We start from the raw sequence: 26,082 nt of genomic DNA on the forward strand, positions 1-26,082 counted from the left end.
GCCTACCACTGCGCTTCAACGGCAACCCCTTTCGCAGGACGCGTGGTTCTGTCGCAGACAGCATAACCTACAACACGCAAAAATATGGCCGCAGCTCTGTCAACCCAGAATGCAACCATGACAAAGCTGAAAAGTTGTCTATTCAGCTGCGAATCAAAAGAGTAGATCTCTTACAAGTCCTCCGGAAGGCCCGTTTCGGGCAGCAGGGTGCTTCAAATTTGCTACGAAGTCCTCGATCTGCTCGTTTTCTTTGTCACGTTGTCAATGCCGCCCCGAGAAAGCCAGCTCGTGCCTCGCTGTAGGAAGGACTGTTGATTAATGCGGTGCATAGGTGAGATGTACATAAACTTCGTGTGGCAGTTCTCAAGCCTTGTTGTGCGTATTTTATGTCAAAAGGCGGGCGTGGTCGCCGATTTACATAAGGTGGTCTAAGTTTGGAAGTGTGATCTTCCATTAACAACAAAATTTTTATAACTAACTTACTAATGTCACTAGCGCTCGTATTACGGCCATTCGGAGCATCAATGGTCCACGGCAGTTTTCTTTGCCTGTGCCGTTTAATATCAGTCCGTTCGTTGAGTTCACGTAACCCTTTTCAGTCAAGGGTCAAAATAAATTTATCTTCATTTTTATGGTCACCCCGTAACCGGGCCATATCACCCTGCAGAGTGACCATTCATGCGCTTCTCCATCTTTGCTATGGTTAATGTCAGACTTTCAGAGCGCGGCTCTTCGGCGCCCGTTTCTGCGTTTCGCGCCGTCGTTAAACTGCGAAACCAATGGAGCGGGAGCTTGAAAAGTAGAGGGCAAAATTGGTAAATTGTTTTTTGAGGAAAGTAAATTGCGCACCATCTGTCTCACACATCTCGGTGGACACCTGAACCAGAGGGAAGGCGCATCACTGCCCTCTTGGAACCGTGGACACCTCAATCGTGCTTTAAGCTACGTGGCGGTTGCGACAGATGTGCGCTGCATGCATGTGCATTGACAACGTTGTGCCAGAAACGCGGCTCTGAAGCCATAGGCCGTCGGCGTTCGTTGTGTTCATTGGCGATGACAACGTTTCACTCTCCGATCATTTTGAGGAAAAGAAATGCGCATAACTGGCTCCCTGGGACAGTAGACGCCTGAATCGCCCTTAAAGGTACGCGGGGTAATGAGAGAGAGAAATGTGGGCTGCAGGTATTGACAACGTTGTGCCAAAAACGCGGCGCTGAAGCCATAGGCCATCGACGATCATTGTGTTCACTGGCGTCGGCGTCGAGAACGTTTTACACTCCGATCATTTTAAATAAAGGAGGTGCGCATAACTGGCTCCCTGGGTCAATGGACGCCTGAATCGCGCTTATAGGTATGTGGGGTAATGAGAGAGGTATGTTGGCTGTATGCGTTTGCGCTGACAACGGTGAGCTAACTCAACCATTAACTGCCACCAGCAAGGGTGGCAGGGTGGGTGGGGACTTTAATGCAGATATAAAAACAAACAGCTGTATCTGTTCTCGCTTCGGCGAGCGCGGCTTCGGCCGCTTATGTTTTTTTTCAGCAGCGTACGCTCCGGCGGACGCAGTTGTTGCTGCGGCGCGCGTCTTTTCTTTCCTTTTTCTCTTTCCTCTGATCTTTTAACTCTCCTCTATCTGCACGTGGCAGCGGTGGTGGCTCGGCTGGAGCCAGTTGGCAGGCCCGTGCAATTTCCTTTTCATCCTTCTCTCAGTCACAAAAACGCAACATCAACAACAATTCCTTACCTGGACTCATGTGGGAGAACATCCCGTTCCTCTCGCTTGTAACGACAACTTAGCAAAATATTTGCATACACCTCTTCTTTGAGAACCAGGCATTGGTACGGCACGCCCAGCATATATCCGGCAAGTCCAGCATATCTATTTCTCCGACCGCAAAGCTTCCTTCGTGACAATCAAGAACTGTTAGCGGAGTGTTTCTTGAGGACAAATTATGTGTGAAAAATAACAAGTTGTCTGTAATTGTACACACGCCTCGCTCGAATTCCTTGCTTCAATCTATCGAAAAGCTGAAACAGCTGATGTGCTGCGCTCAAATTTCGCATTAGGAAGTAACGTAATCGCCGGCAATTTTTAAGGTGAGAGAGAGCCTTTAATGCCTCATCGTTGTCGACAGAAGGTAGTGGGGTGGTGGTGAAAACATTTATTAAGAAGGGACAGGAGGTATGTTTGGATCAGCCCGTAAGGGACTGATCCTTACAAGCACTAGGTGGAGGTCCCTAGTATGGGACCCAGTGGTGGTGGCCACCACCCTAACGCGCCCAACTAGGGCTTGTTGTGCTTGTAAGTCGTGGCAGCCGAGCAGGATCGCCTCCCAGTCCTCCCGAGTTGGGTTGGGGATGGGGGGAATAGCCGGGTTGGGGGGCAGGCCCACACCATGTGATGGGTGTCCGAAGACATCGCACTACAGTGCGGGCAGCTGCCTCCTAAGAAGGGGTCAAAATGTTTTAGGGCTGCCGGGAACAGCAGTGCATTGGTGAGAAGGCGGAGTAGGAGCCCTCATCCGCCTTCTTGAGGGAGAGTGGTGCTCGCATCTCTCCCATTTTAGCTATGGACATTGTTTATCTCAGCACATGAGCAGATTCAGGGCTGTGCACATTGTTTTTGTGTGGTGCATGTTTCTGTCCATTGTACGACCTCTGCGTGTGCCATATTTACATTCTGGGGCTGAATTGGTCTTGGCAGTGTCTGTGTGCTTTTTCCAGGTTTTTATGATGTACATAACCATGTCTAATCTGTGAATCAGTCCGTGCATATTTCCCACGTGGTAAGTAATGTCGAGAAATTGTGTTTGTGCGTGGTATGAGCGTGAACCTGTCATCACAGTTTCACAACGTGTCCCATTGTTTCGTCGTTCTCAATAAATTCTCTTTTTTGTGGTCTCCTCGTCTCCTTTTTAAACATGTTCTTGCACCAGTGGTGCTGCACTTACATGTCCGCATCAAGCGGCCAATTTAGGCTTGTGTTTCGGCAGACCTGCCGTGTGTAACCGCTTCTCGTTCGTGTCGATGAGAAATGTGATGCGAACGCATGAACTTCCAGCTTCGCTGTCATGTAATTAACTGTATAGATTTTCATGTTAACGTCGGTACATTCTCTGCATTCACTCCATATGTTTTTCATGTTTCACATAGCATGATTCTCTGTGTTTTAATTTTGCATTCTCTAGCTTACAGAACAGTGTCCTATGTTCAGCATCTTTACTGTTCAATGCACTCGTCTCCTTCACGTTAAAAACAAACCTTCTAAGCAGTGCAGAATTACAGGCGCTGTGCTCAGTATCCCGCAAGCTTTTGACGGTCTGTATCATGCATGAACACTGTATATTGTTTTCTTGCACTATGGCTCTCACTGTGTTGAATACATTATTATTTATACTGTTTGGTACTTCCAGCGCATGTGGTCTGTATGTCTATTGTGGCGTTTTATTAGAAGCGATGTTTGAATGATTTAATTTATAGTATTTCATGCCATAAATTATTTCATGCGTTTTAATAATTTCACCTGCCGAGCTCAGTCTGTTGATTGCTAGAGTACACTGATAACTCTTGATATTTTATTTTCTCTCGGGAAGTATGCAATACGTACAGGGTACTTCGGTAATATGAATCGGATTTCGAAACACGCTGCTTCGTTTCGAGAGATTTAATTTCAGGTGATTTTATTACTGGTCGTCCCTTAGTGCACCCAAGGACATTTTGTTTTTGTATTATTGCGTCAGGATTGCTTCAGAAAAGTTTATATATTTGCCGTGATGGCGGAATGGATAAGAGGGACTGCTGCTGTACCAGTGCCTTCTAGAATACATCAATGCGATCTGGACGGGGGAAACTCCGCTCCCCATTGACTGGAAGACGGCTCTTGTCACCTTCATCCCGAAGGCCGGCAAACCGATCGACACGGACAACCTCCGCCCCATCTCTCTCACCTCGTGTGTGGGAAAATTGATGGAGACGATGGTGCGGGATCGGCTGTCCGAGTACCTCGAACAACACAACACCTTCGCGGACACCATGTTCGGATTTCGCCCACATAGATCCGCACAGGATGTCCTGCTCCAACTCGACCGCGAAATCTTGAACCCCATTACACACCCCCACAACGATAAAATTGTCCTTGCGCTCGACCTGAAAGGAGCGTTCGATAACGTAACTCACGAGGTCATACTCACACATTTGAGTCAAACTCACTGCGGCACCAATACCTTCAATTACGTTAAACAATTTCTCACGGACAGACTGTCCTACATCAGAATACAGGACGAAGAGCACGGACCTTTCTTGCTCGGAACGAGGGGGACTCCACAAGGCGCGGTGCTGTCCCCTCTGCTATTCAACATTGCCATGATGCGCCTACCCGCCCTGCTTGGTGCGGTCGAAGGGGTCCAGCACGCGCTATACGCCGACGACATCACCATCTGGGCTACGCAAGGACGCCTGGGGGATATGGAGACTAGCCTGCAAACGGCCGCCAGCATAGTGGATCGCTATGCTCGAGACTGTGGTCTGCAATGCTCCCCGCAGAAATCGGAATTCGTGCATTTACGTCCCTCGCGCACATGCTCGACCCAAATCAATCTCTCGTTGCAAAGCGGTCCCATTCGCGAATCCAAGGAAATCAGAGTCCTTGGACTCTTCATACACAACCAGCGACGCTGCGACACAACACTCGCCAAGCTCCGGCAGGTGGGGGACCAGGTGGGCCGCATGGTCCGCCGGGTTTCCAACAAGCGCGGTGGGTTACGATGCAAAGACGCCTTGCGGCTGGCGAACGCATTCGTGACCAGTCGAATCTTGCATTCGACTCCCTACCTCCACCTGCGGAAACAGGAGGAGGATTCCCTCGAGGTCATCCTCCGCAAAATCATGAAACGAGCGCTGGACCTCCCAGTTTCTACCTCTACCAGCCGCCTTATGGCACTGGGGATGGTGAACACTTTTAGGGAGCTTCGGGAGGCCCACCTCAACAACCAATACACTCGTCTCACAAAGACAGGGTCGGGTCGCCGCCTTTTAGCCCGACTACACATCCAGCACACTCAATTCACAGAGGAGAGATGCCGCCTTCCCGTACACTGGAGACGCGCCCTCCACGTGCGGCCTCTCCCCACCAATATGTCCAAAGAGGATCATAATGGCAGGCGCCTGGCGCGGGCGGAAGCCTTGGACCGCCATTTTCGGAGCAAACCAGGAGTCTTCTACGTGGACGCGTCCGGCCCGGACTCTAGGGGATGGTACACGGCCGCGGTCGTCCACGAGGGTAAAACAGTAGACGCCCTTACTTTCAAGGCCCAGTCAGCAATTCACGCAGAAGAGGTTGCCATCGCTTTGGCAGCCTCTGACACCTCCTCCAAATACATAATCACCGACTCACGAGGGGCTTGTCGAAACGTCACGCAAGGGTGGGTTACTCCCCTAGCTTATCGTATTTACCAAAATTGTAGCCGAGACTCGGATCCCGCGCACCGATCTATCGTTTGGGCTCCAGGTCACCAAGGCGTCCACGGAAATGAGGCAGCCGACGCCGCCGCCCGCGCGCTCTCTCTCCGGGCATTTCCCACGGGACCCGACGCCGACCAGGACTTCCATTTCAATCCGATTTACACTTTTAAGGAAATATGCGATTATTACAAATCCACGCACCAAACTCTACCCACCCCATGCAAAGGGCTGGGGAAGGACAACGAGCGGGTACTCCTGCGCCTGCTCACCAACACGATGTTGTGCCCGGCAATTCTAAAGCATTTCGATCCTAAATTCGACGGGCGGTGCTCACACTGTGGGGAGGTGTCTGACACCTACCACATGGTGTGGGCCTGCCAGCAGAACCCATCCCTACCCCCTATCCCGAACCCCACCCGAGAGGACTGGGAGGCGACCCTGTCCGGTTGCTGCACCCTCGAGGCCCAAAGGGCCTTAACGCAGCGCGCCCGGGCTGCGGCAAACGCCAATGGTGTGCCTGACTAGGCATCCCACCTAGTGGTTGTAAGGGCGTGACCCTTCAGGTCACGACCCCCAACACCTCTCTCTATGATTAATAAATGTTTTCACCACCACCACCACCACCAGTCAGAAATGGGGTATCAACCACCAACCATAGTAACTGAATTTCGGTAAAGAGTAAATACATAAATGTGCGTGCGTGTGTTCGACGGCAGTAGAAATTCATCCTCGGCCTTGCCTCTATACAGCGTCTCTAATGGCTGTAGCTTCCGGGCGTTAAATCCCTCATACTTATTATGCGAAGCATATTAACGTAGGTTTCGGGCCTTCCGCGACGCCCGGCGGTGGCCACCATTGACCTTCAAGTCACCTTCAAGTAGGTCACGTGACATGACGTCACGTGCTGACGTCACACCGGCTACAGATGGGGCCTCATATCGCGCCGTCGGTCGCCTCCCGGCGGTGGCCACCATTGACCTTGAAGTGAGATCACATGATGTGACGTCACGTGATGACGTCACACCGGCTGCAGATGGGGCTTCATATCGCGCCGTCGGACGTCGCCCGGCGGAGGCCTCCACGCTTCGGATCGCGCCGTCGCGCGCGGCGCGGCGGCGGCGCCACCATCGCTGCATCACGTGATATGTGACGTCACGCCAGGAATGAGGCGGCGCGCGCCCTCCGTTGCGTCAGTCTCTGTGCCCGCAACCGCGCCAGCGTCTTTGCGCCGGGCGTGTATGCGGTCAAGATGCCTCCAAACGCTAAGGACATGCTTCGCATCCACTGGGCTTAACCTTGATAAGCCTCCAATTTTTTTTGATCTCCACTGCGGGATATATCTGAAAAGTTTCGATTACAATTTGATTAAAAATTTAAGAACTCTGTGTTAGAAAGGGCTACAAATAGCTATGCAATCCAGTTTGGTGCAAAGACATGTTACAAACTTCAAGTATAGGCACTGTCCGTCAGCCTTTGTATCGGCTTCTTAGCGGCGACTACCAGGATGCCTACACCTGTTCCGTTTTATTCTTTTAGACTGCGCCATTCATTTTTAAAACTTTTCAGGTTATGTAAAACTTTTGAGGAAGGAAATGACCCAGTGAAGCTGGTCAGTAAGCCTCCCAATATCGGACCAAGCGTCTTAGAGAAAGCCAGCAAGTTTGATTATAGTCTTTTCTGCTGTGTCTTCGAGAATGTCGGATACTTAAAAATTGGCCGTGATTGCTGCCATATATGCGTCGAAAGAACACGCGCAGCTTTTTTCACTTAGGAAAGCCCTTTGGAGAGAACAGAGAGAATTTGAATTTAGCGCCCTCTAACCGATTCGCTATAGGTTGCCGAATGAAAATTGCAAACTAAACCAATTTGTCGACTTTCAACACAATGTCCTTTACACTACCGTTCAGTGATTTAAACTGATTAGTGTTCCACAGGAGTATGATTACATAGTTCAGAAAGCATACTTGTGTTGCACGCTGTATCGGCGTTCACCATGTTCGCCGTCCACAAACAAGCCACAACAGAGCCAAGCCCCGCCAAGCCGAAGTCGACTGGGCGCCGACTGATCTCGGCGGTCACTTCGGTCGTTTGTCGACGGCGTGCATTAACATTAACACGTATTTTAATTTAACTTACAGTCCATGCGCGCGATTATCGATATAGGCATTTTATTGCATCTCTACTGAACTCGCTTAGTAGCGGCACTGCGCGAAATACGTGCACGCTAATGGCTGATAATACGGACGTGAGAGACGATACGTCTCGCAAACGGGTAAGCGTTACTGCGTAGATGTAGGAAATAGTTTACACTGTGGAAATGTGAGTAGTCAAGAGTGCTGATAGCCAGATAATTAGCACCAGGACGTGCTAATCATGTCGGTGAAAGCATCGCATGATCGACCGATTGCTGACAAACCCGGATTTGTGATCCCTCCTTTCATTACCTTCAGATCAAACTGATGGGCCGCTACATAGATGAAATCCCGTGCTTCAGGCAGGTGTTTATGGCTGGTATACTTGGCGGCCTTGGCGTCGGACTGGGCACGTTTATGTTGACAAGTAAGTTAGAACTGTCTCCCCCCCCCCCCCCCCCCCTCTACCCTTGTTCTAAAGAGTAGGGCCATTTTTTTTTTTTTTTACTTACACTGGCTACACTGGTGTAGCAAGTGTGTCAAGAAATCATGCTACATTAGCCAGTGTAGGTAAAAAAATGGCCCTAGTATATAGAAAATAAAGCCAGTTGACTAACTACAACGTTTCAACTTTGAAGTTGTCTCTAAAAAGAAAAAAAAGACACTGAAAAACAAAGCACTTCAGTTAAGCTTATTCAAAATTAAAAGGATATATCTCCTCTCTTGAAGGAATGCACATTTCATTTTCATTTCTTTTCCCAAGATGTATGAACGTACAAGTACTGGTTCTAACCACTGATGTGACCATTGAGTCCAGCAATGATGTAAACACCTGAGTGCTGTAGACACATACAGCAGTGGAGTTAGTTACTGCCAGTAATTTACACCATAGAAGAATGAAAAGGTTGATTTCTGCGAACACAATAAGTGGTTTTAGTTTGGTTTTATGGGGTTTAACCTCCCAAAGCGACTCAGGCTGTGAGAGACACCGTAGTGAAGTGCTCCGGAAATTTCGACCACCTGGGGTTCTTTAACGTGCAGCAAACACAATAAATGTAACAAGCATTGAGCTTGGCAGGTCTAAAGAGCTGTGAAAATTGTTTTCGAGAAAAGGGAGTCTCTATTATCACGCTGAAAAATACGTAGAATTCTAGTTAAAATGCCACTGAATTCAACAAGCTGCATTTGCGACCTTCTACCATGATAAGTGTGTTGGTTATGACTTGCATGAACAGCTGAAACTGAACTGCATAACTGGCTAGTACAATATCTTTAACTGCTATGTTGTTAAAACAGTGCAAGAATGATGAACTTGACAGATATTTTATTACTAAATTTATTAATTATGGAGGACATGCCTGCGAGATCTACTTCGAGCTGTTTTGTTGCACTGGTGATTTTACTTCAACGTGACATTCGTAACAGCAGTGTTGTATACCAGATAGTCGTGCAGTTGAGCCTATTAAGGAGTTATAAAGAAAATTTTGCTGCTCAGACTCAGAACTTCAAATGTACAAAAGAGGGAGTAACTTGCTTACGAGTCAAGAATCCCACATATGCTTATCTAACAGGGAAGGCACACTCAGAAGCATAACATAGTTCTTAAACTTGGCAGATTACATTGGCAGCAAAAGACCTTGGTACATTGGCTGCAGGAGTTGGCGAGAGTCAATACCAAGTAGTGATACTTATTATAACATCAGACTCCTTGATGCTTGTAATGCAATGTCTCACTCATTTTCCCAAAAGTCTAAAATTTCTTCTCTACTTTGCATTCAGATTTTCACTGCATAATAATAGTATCTACTAAGGAGCAAACACTTCTGCTAATCTAAAAAGCGACTACTACTATTAGATTGTCTACTAAGAAGCAGATGAATTAGACTTGCTGTTTCTGATTTGCAGTGTTCAACTCTTTACCATAAACGTTTCTAGCCTATGTTGTCCCAGTACAAAAGTAACACTCCCAAAAACTTCATATCAGTTCATAATTACCTTTAGTACCCTGCAGTGAATGCTTTACATTCAAACTGTGACAGAGATTCGGTTTGTGCTAGTTCAATTGCGTTAATGCAGTTCCTTGTGTAGTGCCACACTGTGTAGGAGCTGTAGGGACTGCTCGAGAGGCACCGTTCTGGAGTGTGCACATTTTTTCTGTCGTCCTTTCTCTCAGGTAGGCCTAGGCGAGCTGCAGACATGGCCATGGTCTCTTTCTTAGGTATCACGTGGACCTACTGGTAAGCATGCTAGTTAGAGTGCCGTTACTTCGGATCAACCTTTACCCGTCTCTTGGCACGGTTAGAAAGTGTTAAAAAAGCACAGACACAGAATTTTTGGTTGTGTTTTCTTTGCTGGAATGATGTGCAAGACATTCGTATGCATGGATAACCACGTGGAATCGACCCGCGCCCCGTAAAAAATTTATAACTGAATTTCTTCTTACATGCCGTTTGTTTTGCTTTCAAAAGGTGAAAGGTGGCATCAACTTCAGGTTACACGAGACACAAAATTGTTGGGATGGTATAGCCACTTCATTGCTTTAATTTATTCTTTGCACCAGCTTGCCCTAGAAGCGGGAATGAGAATGACTGAACAAGTAGCTATAATACCAATATAATAATCATAGTCACTGTTCAGCAGTTAGAACTCGAACTAAAACAAAATGAGAAGAAATGTTGGGCACACGCAAATTCAGGCCAAACTTCATTTCACCTCTGAAGAAAAACAAATTAAGAGAGGACTGGTAAATGCCGCTTCAGTGCAGCTTGACGAGGCCCGGCTTCCTCTTCAGTGATGCAATTCATGTTTCGTAACGTCTTTCGCATCATTACAAAAAGAACACACAACCAAACTTTGATGTTAGCGCCGCTTTAAGAACAACAGGATCTGCTGGAGCAATGAACAGGGGTATAGAATTCTACGAATTCTACGATGCTCACGCAAGCAGCCTCGAACAACAAGGCAGCTATAGTAAGGAATACATTAAACATTCATAGACACAGCGATGTACGGACCATCTCATAACCAAGGCGCATGACAGGTTTGTGGGTCCTTCTCAGACCGCTCTGCACAAACCAAGAAAAAGTGAAATAATGAGAAAGCTTGTGTAACTGCTGTTTGCAAAAGCATAATACTCTGCCATGTCTGTGGACTCTTCCTATGACATCCGGTCTTGGTCCGTGCAGGACTCGAATTTAAATTTTGTGATATAAGAGGGAGATGCACTCGATACACGAGCTGAAGAGGAATCCTTTGCCGATATTGTGATGGTATCACACTGGAAGGATAGTAAAACGCTTGCATTTAGTGTCTGCAGAGATTAAGTTGGTGATGGCCGACAGGGCAGTCGGATTTATTGACTGCAAAGATGAATGCAAAGATAGTTACAAGTTGTAGCGGAAGAACGATAGGAGTGGTTTGGTTAGCGATGACAAACTGAAACAGAAAGACGGGAGCATGTCGCAGGAGAGGCGTAATAATGTTAGTAATAAAGCAGTAGTTTGATTTAGCAAAGAATTACAGGGCAATTAGACATGTGATGCGACAGTTCTGCGAAAGCGATTGGGTTTACCCTCAATGATTACTCTGATGCTTTAACTCTAAGCCGAGGCTTCACACATGCGAAAGAATTCTTCTGGAGGGCGAAGATTAATGGAGGTGGGTCGAGGCTGGTGATGGGTAGGTGGACAACCCTCTAGCTAGAGGTGTAGGGTGGGGAGGTAGCTGGTGGGTAGTGCTGCTGAAGAGTGGAAGCTTCACTTACCAAGGCTGCCGAAGAACACCGGCATTTCTACATTGTGACACTGATACTGCTTTCACAGTAAAAAAAAATGAGTAAAGACAACGAGATTGGTACGGATGAGAGTGTGAAGTGTACTATTGTTAATAATTATGCAACCAAGAAGCACTGCTTTCTTAAAGGTGCACTGAAGAGGATTCTGAACTTGTCTTTTTGCCGCGGGAACTCAATCTACACGTTCCTAGCATTCTTAGAAACTGCAACTTATTGCCCTGTATGGCCGATTTCCCTAATTAAATCGAATTAACGTCCGGCTCCTGCCCTCTTTTTTTGAATTCTGCCTCGTACGATGGGCGGAGTCGACCAACGCGTGAAGTTCCTTTCAGCCAGCTCCGTGGAGGCTTTGCTTTCGCTTCATTTTGTTTTTTAGGTTTCCATGAATAAATAGTTTCATTCGCAGATAATATAGCCGCAAAATAAGCCCGCAGAAATAAAAATATGCGCGGACTATTTGCTACTACGGACTACTACGTATTACTCCGCCGATGGCAGAGCGGCAAGCCGCCACGGGACTGGGTGAAAGGCACTCCACGCGTTGGTCGACTCCGCCCACCGTACGAGGCAGAATTAAAAAAAAAAAGGCGGGAGCCGGACGTTAATTCGATTTAATTAGGGAAATTGGCCACACAGGGCAATAAGTCGCAGCTTCTAAGAATGCTAGGAACATGTAGATCGAGTTCCCGCGGCAAAAAGACAAGTTCAGATTCCTCTTCAGTGCACCTTTAATGTACTTGCTTTGAGGCAGAGGACAAAAGATTAGTTGTTTTTTTTGTTTCTAACGGAAATGCTCAAGTTGAAAATGAGATGGCTTGTACAGTGCTGCGTGAAAACTAGCCCTGACAATAGGCCAAACATTGCTCTCTACGCAGGTTTTACTGTCGATACCAGTACTCGAAAACGAACTTTGAGTTCCGGAAGCTAAAAAAGCAAATTCAAGCGGGTGTGGTATTGCAAGGCACAGACCAGAAGCCCGACATTGAAGAAAAGAAGCTGGAAGAGGCATAGCACACCCTTGTACGAGTGTAGTGGAGCCAACGATGGTGTGCGGCCTGTAAATTTGTACTAAAATAGTAAACGTGTTGTGTTCTCTGTTGCAGTTCTTTTGTGTCACTCATTTATTTGTTTGCATACTCCTCGGTGAAATAATTGCAAAGCGTGTCGATCACTGAGCAGTGGTGTCGTTTTCTATTTTTTTAATGCTATATACAGTGTGTGATGGCTTTCCACGTCTCCCTCATATGGCTATTCATCATCATGGTCTTCTCTTGCTGGTCCAGGGCAATTTGTTGCCATATCTTCATCATCTGTGAGAAGAGGCAATTCATCACAAATTGGCACATCCTAAAGGAAACTTTCTCCGGGTTGCTTTTCTCCGCAAAACACCACAAAAACAACTGCGAAATCAAGGCTACAAGTTTTAAACATCCATCATTAACTTCCTAACTACTTGGCCTAATGATCTAACTATAACTATAGTCTGACACAACTTTAGAACAAAGCAGGATATGCTCCTAAGAGGAGATTCTCCAACCAATTGCCACAACATTACAGTCAACCAACTTGCACGTGCTATGTGCTGGCATGGTAGATGCAAGGCTGTTGAATATGACTTAATCGCAGTAGGTTGGCACCACTGTTTGAGGGGCATGTGCTGCTTCATTCTGAAGTTGTATCGATTATAGCTGTGGTTTAAAATTACTGTGCGATAGGAATTTCTAGTACCAGAAGCTAATTAACGCAAAATCATAGCTGATGTGAGCACAGCTTTGTGTATGCGCTCAATAATGCGTAGGTAGTTGCAAACACAACCAAACATGCAGTCTTGGCTGTTCCTAGATGACTTTAGTGAGGAACATCCTAGAGTAACCCCACTGACGCTGATCCAAACAAAAGGAAGTCAAGTACTTACCGTCAAAGCGTATTGCACACCATATGCAGTAGTGGTGATGCTGGCGGAGATACTGGGTCAGGATTTTTAGCCTCTCAAATGGCTGGAAGGAGAGAAGAAAGAAAGAAAACAAATTAGTGAGAAAAAAAAATTAAATAATCACCCAGAAGGCAGTTGAGAAGCCATTTCCATGCAGATATAACCTGCTTCAGTAGTTTATTATCCACCCTTAGGTGCCAACGTTACCTGTGCCTTACAATTTTCAAGGGAAGGTCCTAAACTAACAGCACCCATTCCTAAAATTTCTACAAACATTAAGCAACATATATTCGCTGTATGAACCTGATATACAGGGTGTTTCACCTAAGACTTTCTGCAATTTTTAAAAATAAGCTATTTGAATTAGATGCGCGCTTTTTCTGGCATAGCATTGTCAGTGGTGTAGTACATCATAATGCAGCTAAGACGTGCTAACTAGCAGGCTTGTTAACCAATATTTAATAGTTAACTTTTAAACTATTACCGTTGGGCTCCTTAATTATTGAGAGGCATGTAGCCCACCGTAAGTAATGTCCATATCCGTTTTTAGAATTTCGAGGACGCCATTATCCTCGGCGCTGTGGCCCAACAAATTTTGGCTATTTCGACGAGTTAGGTTCACTGGAGAGGTTGCTTTGCCTGCAAGCTTCTCAAACCGCATGTATTTTGGCGCGATGTAGGCGAAATTTGTTGGGCCACAGCGCCGAGGATAATCGCGTTCTCAAAATTCTAAAAACGGATATGGACATTACATGCGGTGGGCTGCATGCCTCTCAATAATTAAGCAGCCCAACAGTAATAGTTTAAAAGTTAACTATTAAATATTGGTTAACAAGCCTGCTAGTTAGCACGTCTTAGCTGCATTATGATGTACTACACCACTGACAATGCTATGCCAGAAAAAGCGCGCATCTAATTCAAATAGCTTATTTTTAAAAATTGCAGAAAGTCTTAGGTGAAACACCCTGTATGAAATCTCTGTGCATACGTTCAAGCTGAACTCCATCGTCATCAGCCTGACTAGACCCACTGCAGGGCAAAGGCCTCTCCCATGTCTCTCCAATTAGCCCTGTCCTTCGGCAGTTGCGGCCACCGTATCCGCCCACCTAACTTTCTGCCACCCCCTGCTACTCTTGCCATCTCTTGGAATGCACAGAATCTTGGAGCTGAACTGCAGGATCACAGTTAAGTGCTCATCTTGTGTTGCCACTGCACAATTGTGTGTTTGATCCAGGGCTTGTTCTCGAAACCTTCAGGCTTTTTGTTTGTTTGTTTTTTTACTAATTTTGTACAGACAGTGCACACAGCCCTCACAATCCATTACAAAGCAGAATTTTTATGGATAAAGACAAATTTACAAGTGCAATGCACTGCAATTTATATGTGCCATCTATTGCACTGGCTCAGTGGTTACAGTGTTCAGTAGCTGGGCCCAAGGATGAGAGATGAAATACTACTGGCCATGATGGCCACGTTTCGATGGGGAAAAGATGCAAACAAGCTCTTGTGCTGTGCGACGTCATTGCACATTTAAAAACCCCCAGATGGCCCAACTTAATATGGTGCTCTTCATTACATCATTTGCCACAACCCGCAATGCTGTTATGGGACACAATTATCCATCCACCAATGTTTAAAAATTATACACTACGGGGCAATGTCCTAAAGTGGCACATGGACTCTGAGGGATGCCACAGTGGTGGGCTCCGGAATGATTCCGACCCCCTGGTTTTTCTATACTGTGCCGGGATTAATCATCCATCAACGTAATGCGTACATTCCGTATGGACTTAACTGAGGCCTTAAAATGTGCATGTGACCAGCAGTCCAATGCAGTGACTGTCAACCTGCAGTCATGGAAACTGATACAATCAAACCTGAATATGATGAAATTGAGAAAAGGCCGCAATTTTTTGTCGCACGCAGGGTTTTGTTACATGCAGTTTCCATCTGAAGACTCAAAAGGTCAAAGCAGCAAAACGGAAATTAAAATTAAATTTTGATAAAATGATCTAGCAAATGTTAACAGTAAACACCTGATACTCGAAGTCAGAAATACAGAGGAACGTTTCACGATCATGTTGATAATGTGACTGTGGCCACCATCATCTCTGCCAGGGATCGCACGATGCTTGGGGAGGCAGGGGAATAGGAGGCACATTTTCCACAAGCTCCTCTCTCTATGTGCCTGGCCACCATCGTAGATGCCCCGCTGCGGTAGCTCAGTGGTTACGGCGCTTGGCTGCTGACCCGAAAGACGCGGGTTCGATCCCGGCCGCAGCGGCCGAATTTCGATGAAGGCGAAATTCTGGAGGCCCGTGTACTGTGCGATGTGAGTGCATGTTAAAGAACCCCAGGTGGCAGAAACTATCCGGAGCCCTCCACTACGGCGTCCCTCATGGCCAGAGTTGCTTTGGGACTTTAAACCCAGACAAACTAAACCAAACCATTGTAGATGTCTCTTGCAGGTGAACAACACTTCAGCTATTCTGTAAACCTTTAGCATTACGTTTTCACATGGCATGGTAGAAGTAAGAATGAACGCCATCACTCCTTATTGTCCAGACCAGACAACTCCATCCAGTTCTTGTTCTCAGTAAAAAATCAATCCCATGCCTCTTTCTGGGTATGCTGATGTTTGCCCAGCAGAAAAAGACATGGCTGACAAGATCGGACATCAAAATTTTCCCCCCACTCAATTCAAACTCGTAATGTCGAGACCAAAAAAAGGATTCCATGATCACAGTTTTAAAGTTCAATGTTTTTAGGGGAATCCCTAAGGTGGAGATTATGTATTTGTAATTACAATTATACTCCCCCTAAGGGAATTCCTCACAAACATTGGACTAACACCGTCCCCACTTCGAGTTGATGATCAGTTCGGTCTCATTCTACTACCTACATGCCAGCCATCCTAGTACGCTATTGGTACAACGGCTGGCCCAGATAGGATGTGGTCCTGGGTTCGAACCCCGGATCTGGACAAACTTTTCTTCAACTGCTAAATCTCTGTGAAATCTACACAGCTTTCACTTGTAGCCGTGTGGCTGTGCTTGAGTAATATGCTAATGATTAATTACTTCCTTACTACCATTCTCAAGTGAATGGCAGTGCAGACTACCCTCAGGGAAACACGTGAAAACTGTCTAGACGCACCGCACTTTGCTAGTAAAAACAGTCGGCGGTGGCAAGCCATGCCCACTGTAATTCAGCTCCGACAGTCTCGCAAGAAGTGGCAGCATACTACGTCATTTTACGTGCCTTCAGGAAATACAAAGTGCGCACCAAGTGCCCGAGTCTGCTGTGCGATTCTTGTGAGGAGCCTCCAATAGGAGGTACAGTCTTTGTCAAAAGTTTAGAGCCCAGGGGGTTTGCTTCTAAGCCTTATAGTGGGACTCCTGAAGCATTCGCGGCAGCCCTACCCATTGGAGGAGGCAGGACCAGAAATCATCTTACCTTCAGGAAATTTGGAGCGCTGGAGATGCATTATGAGCCAGACAGTGTGCTACAGAAGCAAACCCCCTGGGCTCCAAACTTTTGACAAAGGCTGTACATGACTTGGCAAATGCTTCTGTGACCCGCATTTACAATGACTGCAACTTTGGAGCAGTGATTTAGCCTTCGAATGCCGGGAAAGTCTGCTGCCTGAGCAACATGTTTCGCATTCCTTGCGCGCAAGAGTGAAAAATGGAGACTCGGCAAAAGTCATCAGGTTAGGACACGAAAGCTCGCTGTATGTGACTTTCCTGTTCTGCTAGCAGTCACTGTGGAAGATGCTCGTTATGTAAATCTTCGTACATCTGAAACCGTGACCAGTTTTGGCGCTTGTTTGGCCATCACTGTCATTGGTGGTCACCTGCAAGTGTCTCGTTTGTTACACCCATATGTTAGTATTCACTGCAAAAGCTGAATACGGCAGAACCTCGCTATAGTAAACTCGGTTACAGTAAAAACTCAGAGTAAAGTGAAGCTGCTGTCCTATTTCGTCTTCGACTGTACATTTTTTTATTCAGGCGACGCGTGATTTTTTTTTTCCCCAAGAAATGGTGATATATAGAGCGTCTGGCCGCGGCGATGTACTTCCCGCGGAATGATGACATCGCGGCTCGCGCGAAGTCTTGGGTCGCGAAGCTAATAGATACCGAATACGATAAACCAGCGCTCTTTGAGATGGGTTCACCACCAAGCTCGAAAACCACGAGGGGAAGCCAACTTTTCGACGACCTTGAGGCAAAGCGCGCGGCCCGCACGGAAAAAGCTGGCTATGAACGTAGAAAGATGGCGGCGCGGTTCGCTGAGAAAGGAAAGGCAGTAAAAGTGCATTTAGTAGTAGAAAACGGCGTGCGTTCGTAGGCAGCACAAAGAACAAAGAAGCAGTGGCAAGAAGAGGAGACGTGGCTGGCGGCATTGCCTAGGCGGTTTTGCCACGCTTGACTGTGGTGCGCGCTTCTTGATTAAAGCCTCTTAAATGATGCTGAGGCCAAGGAAGATGACACCGTGATCATGAAGAGCTTTAGTTTTTCACATGGAACTAAACTCAATTTATTTTGGCAGCCGTGTTGTATTTGTGTAAATGCGGTACTTCCACAAGACGCAAATGAAGTCAAAAACGTGACGACATGTGATAACTGAAATTAATTATTACATAAAGGGACGATAAGAGCAGGATGTAACATACTTCAGAGTGTTTCTTTAATAAGCCAGCACTTCGTACCTAGTAAACAGCCAGAGAGCATAGTCAGAGCCATGCTATCACAAACAACTGATATAGTAAAGATTCTTGCAGGTCCGAGCTGCTTTACTATAGAGGGGTTCTACAGCACTTAGTATCTGGTACTGGCTTAGTTAGATAATACCACGTCAAGATTTCTGAACAGAAAAATGCACTTCCTCTAAAATCTTAGGTGATGCAATCCTGCCTTTATGCACAATGCATTTGGTGCCAAGACGAAAGTGGAAATATTCCTTGGGGGGCACTTTGGTACCCAGCATGCTACACAGGTAGCCCTTAGGGAAACATCTGCCTTGTCTCAACAGACTTGCAATGGGGCTCCACTGGCATTCGTTAGAAAGGGGCATTCTTTTGCCAACACGCAGGCGTCAACACACGGGCACCTTTTGTGGTACCTCCATCGAAACACAGCTGAGGCAGCTGGGACTGAACGCAGGCCCTGCGGCTCAGTAGCCCGGCACAATTACTATCGAGCATATTCATTTAAAATACAGCAAGACACTGCACTGACGAATGCTCGGAGATCATCATCAGTCCCAGTTACATCTACTGCAGGATGAAGGCACTGATCCCCACTGACCTCTCCAATCAGGCCCGTCCCAAGCCAGCTGTGGTCACCCTATCCTAGCAGAGTTCCTAATCTTGTCTGTATACTAGGCCCTCCCCCTGTTCTGCCCCCCCCCCCCCCCCCCCCCCCCCCTTCTCTGTTCAACATGCATGTCTGAACAGCTTTTACGCTCACACTTACACACATGTTGAAGGATTCATAATCACTGCCCTCTCCATTTCCCTCAACAACACAAAAGTTTCAAAGTAAAAAAAAAGTCTGGCCAGCAAGTGTGTGTCCTCCACATGCCATTAAAATCTGAATTCACTAAGAGGGGGCACTAAACATCCAGTTGCACAGTGCCTACTGGCCCACAGAAACAGTTAGCCATGTGGGAACAACTCGTAATTTTTTACTGCTCAGTGCCAGCTAGCCACTGCACAGTAATTACAGCTTAGAGTCTCAAATCATTGAAAAGCGGCTCTGAGACCAGAATTTAAGCTTTCACTTTTTTTTTACAACAACAAAAATGCCACTGTTAAAATGAGGGAACATAATCCTAAATTCCTGAACATGGTAGGCACTTTCTAACTACAAGCTTTTCCATTGAACAGTTTCGATTTAAAATCTCTAAAGACAAGTGCGCAATATAATACCACAAGGTGAGAAAAAATGGATTTGTGTCGTTGACTGTGAATATTTAACGGACATAGGCATTGCAATGGACATTTCTCACACCTATTCGCAACATATGGATAATGTGTGCACTATTGTGTATACACCGTGTGTGGAGGATGTATGCACAACATATAGTGCCATAATAATATGATTTGGACATCTCTTACTTGTCCCGAAAATATACTTTGCATGCCATTACACTCCTTCTGACTTGCAGAGCCAATGATGTCATTAAAGTTCATGGTTTCAAAACCAATAGTACACCGTGAGAAATTTTGTCTAGTATAATGTATCGAGTGATGGTGGACTCGATCTGCAGAACGATTCCTAATGGGCAATGGCACACACACCATTCTATCTAATAAAAAAAATACTATTAAAATTTCCTTTTTGCACACCTTTTCAAAACAGCAGAATCAATCACTAGCACACATAAGGTAGTAACATGGTTCTCCAAAACCTTTACTGGTCCTAAAACTTCTCTCAAAATTTGACATTAGGACTAAACCACCAATCACTACACTAAACCAGTGTAGATTAAAAAGCAGCAAGGATTGAGAATCTCAAAAGCTCTTGACTCAATAGCCTTTGAAAGAGCCCGTGCAATAAAACATGGGAGAGGCCTTTGCCCTGCAGTGGGTGTAGTCAGGATGATGATGATGATGATGATTCCAGCAGATGGCGACAAGGCTACTCACATCCACATCCGCTTCCTCCTCCTCTTCATCCTCGTCGCTCTCATCCAGATTTGTCTGCCTCCTCATCAGCGCATCATCTGATGAAACAAGATCACCATCCGCAACGTCTTCATCCAGGCACACCACATTCCGCACGTCGCCATCCGCATCCACCTTGGCTTTAGCAGGCGGCCAGAACCATGGCTGCTCAGGTTCCGAAATGTCCTGCAGCAAAGAAAAAGAAAATAAACATGCTCAGTACACTTGCTACAACAACCACGTAAGCCATAAAGTTACTTCAATGAAACTGCAAGGATCATACGGGGATGAAATCAGGCTATTCACTCGTGAACACATAGCACAAGGCTTCCAGTGTGCACCGAAACGAGCAAGTCTTATTTGCAGCGCTACAGACCCTGCTTTGGTTTAACTAAATAACTCTTAAAGACTTGCTTAGGCTTTCAAGAGGTCCATGTCACACCACCAGAGTGCAAAAGAAATTTTCTTTTTTTTTTTTTTCAGAAGGACTCTTTCTGCACTGTAACAAAACTGTATGAGCAACGAGTACTCAATGGTACAGAACTCTTCATGCTAAACTTTCCAATCATTAAAAAAAAACTGCTCACGCAAAGTATTCCGAGCTACTCAGCAGCGCAGTGCCAAGGTCAACCACAGGCCATCTTGGAGAAAACTTGATCCACTTCACTACTGGTCGCATGGAATTGTTAAGAACATGCCTGGTGCCTTCATAATCATCATCATCCTGACTACGCCCACTGCAGGGCAAAGGCCTCTCCCATGTCTCTCCAATCAACCCTGTCGTTGGCCAGCTGCGGCCACCATATCCTCGGCAATGGCGAAAACAAATGTAACGGACAAGTAGCTGTTGATAGCATAGGCTAGACAGAGCAGTCATCTCTGTCTGAAATAAAATTAGGTAAATGAGTAACATCTTTTCAAATAAAGCTGTCCCTTACATCTACGAAGTTAAGTATCGACGCTGCAAAATTGTGAGAGCACCATCCTTGCTGAGTAGGGTCGGTGCGAGTCAAGGACACCACCTTGGATGCATGCTCGCTGTGAACGCTCCGCGGTTTCGTGGGAAGATTAAAAATATTCCCTCATATGACTGATGAAAAAAACCGTATCTGAAACTGAAGTACCGTTTGTTTGCAACATACTGACTACTGTTACTTGTCCACAAGCAGCCCGAATCACGCAGAATAGAAAAAATCATGCAGAATCTTTCAAAGTGCACAGTTTAAATAGACGTGGTAAGGAAAGCGTTAAGCGCAGAACTTCGAAACTCGGCCGGTCTGTCGGCGGCAATGGCGAAAGTAGCCAAAACCGCTTCCTCGTCGTTTCAGGATGCTTCGTTCCTTGCACTACGGTGAAGCCGCCGGCTCTCGGTTTTCAGGCTACGTTTTCCAAACCCAGCCCGCTCATATGTAAGGCACATCTTTGTAGTTTTCAGGCGCATTGCCCTCTTCTCCTCAGGCCCCGCGAAGAAGCCACTGTGTTTCTTCTCTTCATACTGCGTTCCCGCAGGAAAGACCCCTTCATAAGTCACTGCCCCGTTTTCTTTTTTTTTTTTTTTTTTAATGCTTCTCCTCTTTGCACCTCAGCACTGCAGAGAAGCCACCACGGCGGGTGGCAGCCGCTGCATTTTAGCTTTTTATGTCGCGTGCTCCCAAGCTCAGCCCAAGCATGTGTTTGTACACGTGCGGTTGGTCAACGTAATGTACAAACATGAATTGTACGAATTTTGAGTGTAGCAGCCGGCCGGTAAATTGTGTTATCCAGGAACATGTTAACCAGGAGAAAAAATGGTGTAACTCAATGGGGCATGTTTAATGCCCATCATTTTGCGCGTATCAATCAGATTTTACTAATTCCTCAAAGCAGACTGTTTCATTATACCGCCAGTCATTATTAATTAAAATTTGGCTTTTTTCTTTATTTTCAGAGGCGATGCGTACACATGCTTTTTCCTTTTTTTGCTTTGCATGCATGAGCCAAGACATGTCCATTCTTTAGCACTTCTTGAAAGCCTTTGGGCTTCCATGAGGCCAGGAAGATTGAGGACCTCTCCATTAGGTGTAAAAATAGCCATATCAAAGGACCAATAGCCAGTGAAAATAACACTAAAAAAAGTTCCTGAACAAATTTATGTGTTCAGCATGGCAAGGCCTGATCAGGTGATAATTCACAGTGTTAATAAGCACTAGCATCACTCGGGGGCAGATTTGTAGGCCAGACTTGGAGGAGGCAGTTGGAGGGAGGGAGGGAGGGCAGTTTCATTTAAACCATGTAATTCTTTAAATTTTCTGCCGAAAAACGGGGTTTAGCATGGTTTTCCAATGTAAAATTTCTCGCTTGGAGAAAGCAACTGCCCCTCAATCCCTCCCCCCCCCATTAATTCTAACCCAGTCATAACTACTAACATTCAAGGTCATGGGGGTGGGTGTCGCAGCGTGCGTTTCAAATATACATATTGTGACAAATTAAAAGTTCAAAAACATTCACTGCAGCCTTACTAGAGCCACAATAAGACGCGGAGGCATCCACCCTGAAACCAATTTTCTGCACTCATTTTGAACGTGGTTCCCAATATAAGCTCCAGCCATTTGTAGCACATGTCATCCAAGCAGTTGCGTTAGAAGGCAGAACGACAAGGTTCTTGACAGTCCGAAAAATATAAACACAGGTCAAAGGGGAGCCTCCTCTAGCCAATGTTTCAACAAGAGGACCTGTCTTCACCAAATCCACTTGTCGAAACGCTGGTAAGCAGACTAACTGCCGTCCTGCCCCTTGGCCAATGTATTTTGTGATCCAAACAGCAAACCCAGAACCAAACAAGCTACATTTGGAGTCACCACGACGAAAAGGGTCAAACAGCCAGCACTACCTTCCCCACGTCAAGGTTGTAGCATGCCCGTTGGCTCTTCCGCAGATCTGCCTCAGCCTGTCGTGACAGCGCCTTGCTGCGCTTGTCGTTCCTGAACTTCTCGGCCATCCGGTTGCACTCTGCCTCGGAGGTCGTCTTCAGCCGGGCCTCGATCCTCTCCCGTGCCTCAGCCTCCTGGCCCAGCCCACCACGATTCGTTCGGACAACAATGGGGATGGGCTCCTTGAGAGAGCTCCCTGCAGAGAGGGGAAACTTCACTTACGACGTCTTACTGCACGGCAATATCATAACTGAGTTCCATTTACTCATTGCATAACTTGCACAACTCCGAGAAAACCACCACGGCTCCCAAGATTTGACTGAGCTTGAAATCAGTACCACAATTCTGTGACGACAAGTACTAGAAGAATAAAGCATTACAAACGTTTAAAGAACATGAATGTCTCAATACTGAACAACATATTGGAAACCGGGGATTCTTTAAAAGGGCTCTGGAAGGGGGATGTGAGCATGAGAAAGTCACCGGGAAGGGCTCGCCAACTTTAGTGCGTGATTGTGGGTCCTTTGCTGTGTGTAGAATATTTGTCTATGGTTTTCATGACAACACAATGCAGTGATTGAGAGAGTTGATGTGCTCTCCTCGAAAGGTGTTTCAGAGCGCCTTTAACTTGCGCTGACATCGCAAGTACATGGGCGTTTTTGTATTTTGCCTGCATCAAAATATGGCAGTCACGATCGTGATATGATCCTGTGACCTTAGGATCATCAGCCGAAAGCAAAAGCCACTGAAACGGCAAGCCTGGTGAAATCGAAGCAACAAAGGAATAAGATATTCTTTTTTTTTTCACGTGGTCTCTAAAGCACTTGATATTATGGCAACTAAAATGCGGCCATTGTGGCAAGCAATTCCATTCAGATTTGTGGTGTCAGTAACATTTTTTCCTAGCTGCTATAGAAGATAATTTGAGCATGTTCAATGAGTGAAGAACAATTTTCAGAGCAAAAAGATGCCACAAATTAATAATGAAGATTTACCTTTTTTAATATATCATATATTGAGCTATACAGCTGACACTCCATAGCTGGAACTCAAAGAGAACCGAAAATTTGTTTGAATGCACAGTTTGAGTTAAAAGCCATTTTTGTAATACATTTGATGTTGAAAGCAAAGAGTCAGCTCACATAAACCAGCAGCTCATATAAAGCAAGTTCAAATTAATGACAAATCAACATTATAACGCATATAACTGTGATCATTTCAAGAGTGAGAAACAAGGTGATTTCCTGCTTTAGTGGAGAACAAAGCCGAGAGACATTCTATGCAACCAAGTAGAATTTAGAAAGACAATTGTAATGCGAGGCATCCAACCTGCACTTTCGGCCTTGCCAAGCGTCATCCCAGGCTTGAACCCCATCATCTTGAGGAGGTTGAACCCCTTGTTATCCTCGCCCAACGGTTTGCTGAGGGCTTCCGTACGAGTGTCTTCCATGAGCTGCTTTGTCGACTTCGTGCGACTCATTTTGTTCGCTTCCCAGTGCTTCTTCTCAGCTTCGAAGCGCCGCTTGGTGGCACGACTGTGGACCAATCCAGGCCGCAAGTCCTCTCTTGAAAACGAAAGGGAAAGTGAAACTGTCATGTAAATTCCGGTCAATGCTCTTCTTCAGAAAACGGTATGGTATACTGGGTTTGATGTCCAGAGGTTGCACGTAGGTTATGAAAGGCACTGTAGTGGTGGGCTCCAAATTGACAACTTGCAGAATATCGAGCGCCCTCTACAATTTTACGACTGAAAGCCCTCGTTTGCAGACAGCAATCTCACATTCTTGTTCGAAAAGAGAGCGGGGAAGACGTTCCTTTACGTGTATGAGAGGGAAGTTGTTGAAAGGACACAAGAGAGCAGGGGTGGGAACGTGAGGATGGTCGAGACAGATACTCGTAAAGAGAATGCACCACTTTAACCTTTCGACAACTTCCTTTTACACTCTATCTCGAAAGCTGGTGGTGACCGTCGGGACCGTCAGGTTTATGCAGATTAGCGGTCAGCCCCCCCCCCCCCCCCTTCACCTTTTCGAAGAAGGTTACAGTGGAGGCCGACTGACTGATCACCCCTCACGCTAACCCCTTCAGTCAGCAGAGCAGAAAGTGAAAATGCGGTCTGTGAACGAGAGTTTTTGGTTGGAAGAAACGTTCCTGTAAGTCAGCTTTCCTGCAATTTTGCAAGTTGTCCATTTCGACCGGCTGGGGTTCTTTAATGTGGACTGACACTGGACAGCACACGGGCGTTTTCGCGTTTCGCTGCGATCGAATGCGGCCGCTGCAGCCTGGATGCAGCCCGCGTTTGACAGCAAGCACGCCGATGGGGCCAGCACGGCTCAAAATAAAAATGTTCTTACTGGTTCTGAAGTTTGTTTATTAAAGCACGCGAACATGAGAGTCAGATCGGATAAAGAAAGCAGCAAAATACCCCTTGAGATTCGTATGAGATGCTAATAAGCAGCGTTGATTGAAATGCATGGATCAGATGCATCTACACGACGTGAAGTGACTTTAAGCGATTTAGTGCAACAGCCTGATATGTCTTCAGAGAGAGGTGATAAAAAAGCGTCCTCAACTTTCATGACCTCTAAACCGGCATTCTCGGACGTGCCGGTGCAAAGGTAAGTCCGGATTAGATGTCACGCTAATGTAAACTGACTTCTAGAAAATCCAAAGATACCTTTCAGCGAGGAAGTTCGCCGACATATAGTCATCTTCATCGCCGGACATTTTCACACTGCCTGGAGCTCTCGTTGTTGTCGAAGCGGCAGCAGAAAATTCGTAGCTTTCTTCGTCAACTTAAGATGAAGGCGAAATCTCCAGTTTTCATCATCTATCGGTTCCGTTCACAGACCGCACAATTGTTTTGTGTTATTACGACGGTGTCCGTGAAAACTAAACTGGCTTAATTTTCACGTCTCCGAAAGTTATTTTGTAACCTTGCTGATTAGAGTTGATTTGAAAGGTTTAAAGCTTTATTTAAAACATCAAAACATAGCATTCAGCAGAACGACAAAGCAAAACCGCTTCCCATGACTGTTGCTGCGTTGTTCCCTACAGTGCAGCGCGACGGGCGCGATCAAGGGAGCGACATGCACAAAAAAAAAAAAAACACATCTAACGGTATTATCTGCACCGCTAGTTCCTCCGTCAAGTGTTTTTGAGTGTTTTAAATCTAGAACTT

The 26,082-nt window shown here is 46.1% G+C and overlaps 2 protein-coding genes across 2 annotated transcripts; one reads left to right on the forward strand and one right to left on the reverse strand.

Annotated features, from left to right (window-relative positions):
* The first annotated feature begins 7,504 nt into the window (after window positions 1–7,504).
* On the forward strand, window positions 7,505–12,488 carry l(3)87Df (cytochrome c oxidase assembly factor COX20 lethal (3) 87Df). Its single transcript, XM_089559723.1, has 4 exons — window positions 7,505–7,733; window positions 7,912–8,020; window positions 9,767–9,830; window positions 12,262–12,488. Exons 1-4 carry the CDS (start codon window positions 7,689–7,691, stop codon window positions 12,395–12,397), a joined length of 354 nt encoding a protein of 117 aa, XP_089415849.1. The 5' UTR covers window positions 7,505–7,688; the 3' UTR covers window positions 12,398–12,488.
* An 87-nt stretch (window positions 12,489–12,575) lies between these two features.
* Window positions 12,576–25,731, reverse strand: LOC149330057 (G patch domain-containing protein 11). Its single transcript, XM_089559724.1, has 6 exons — window positions 25,579–25,731; window positions 24,231–24,466; window positions 22,862–23,097; window positions 19,975–20,178; window positions 13,302–13,383; window positions 12,576–12,696 (listed from the first exon to the last, which is right to left on the reverse strand). Exons 1-6 carry the CDS (start codon window positions 25,626–25,628, stop codon window positions 12,635–12,637), a joined length of 870 nt encoding a protein of 289 aa, XP_089415850.1. The 5' UTR covers window positions 25,629–25,731; the 3' UTR covers window positions 12,576–12,634.
* Between the last annotated feature and the right edge of the window lie 351 nt (window positions 25,732–26,082).

The sequence above is a fragment of the Amblyomma mixtum genome, chromosome 9, assembly GCF_055824585.1.
Source record: "Amblyomma mixtum isolate Tamu chromosome 9, ASM5582458v1, whole genome shotgun sequence".
NCBI classification, from domain to species: Eukaryota; Metazoa; Arthropoda; class Arachnida; order Ixodida; family Ixodidae; genus Amblyomma; species Amblyomma mixtum.

Bases quoted from the DNA above. Each gene is read 5' to 3' on its own strand.
- LOC149330057 (XM_089559724.1), bottom strand. From the start codon at position 25,628: ATGTCCGGCGATGAAGATGACTATATGTCGGCGAACTTCCTCGCTGAA. The intron at 24,467-25,578 runs GTATCTTTGGAT...TTCGTTTTCAAG, and splicing joins GCGAACTTCCTCGCTGAAAG to AGAGGACTTGCGGCCTGGAT. The intron at 13,384-19,974 runs GTGAGTAGCCTT...CTCTCCTTCCAG, and splicing joins AGGAGGAAGCGGATGTGGAT to CCATTTGAGAGGCTAAAAAT.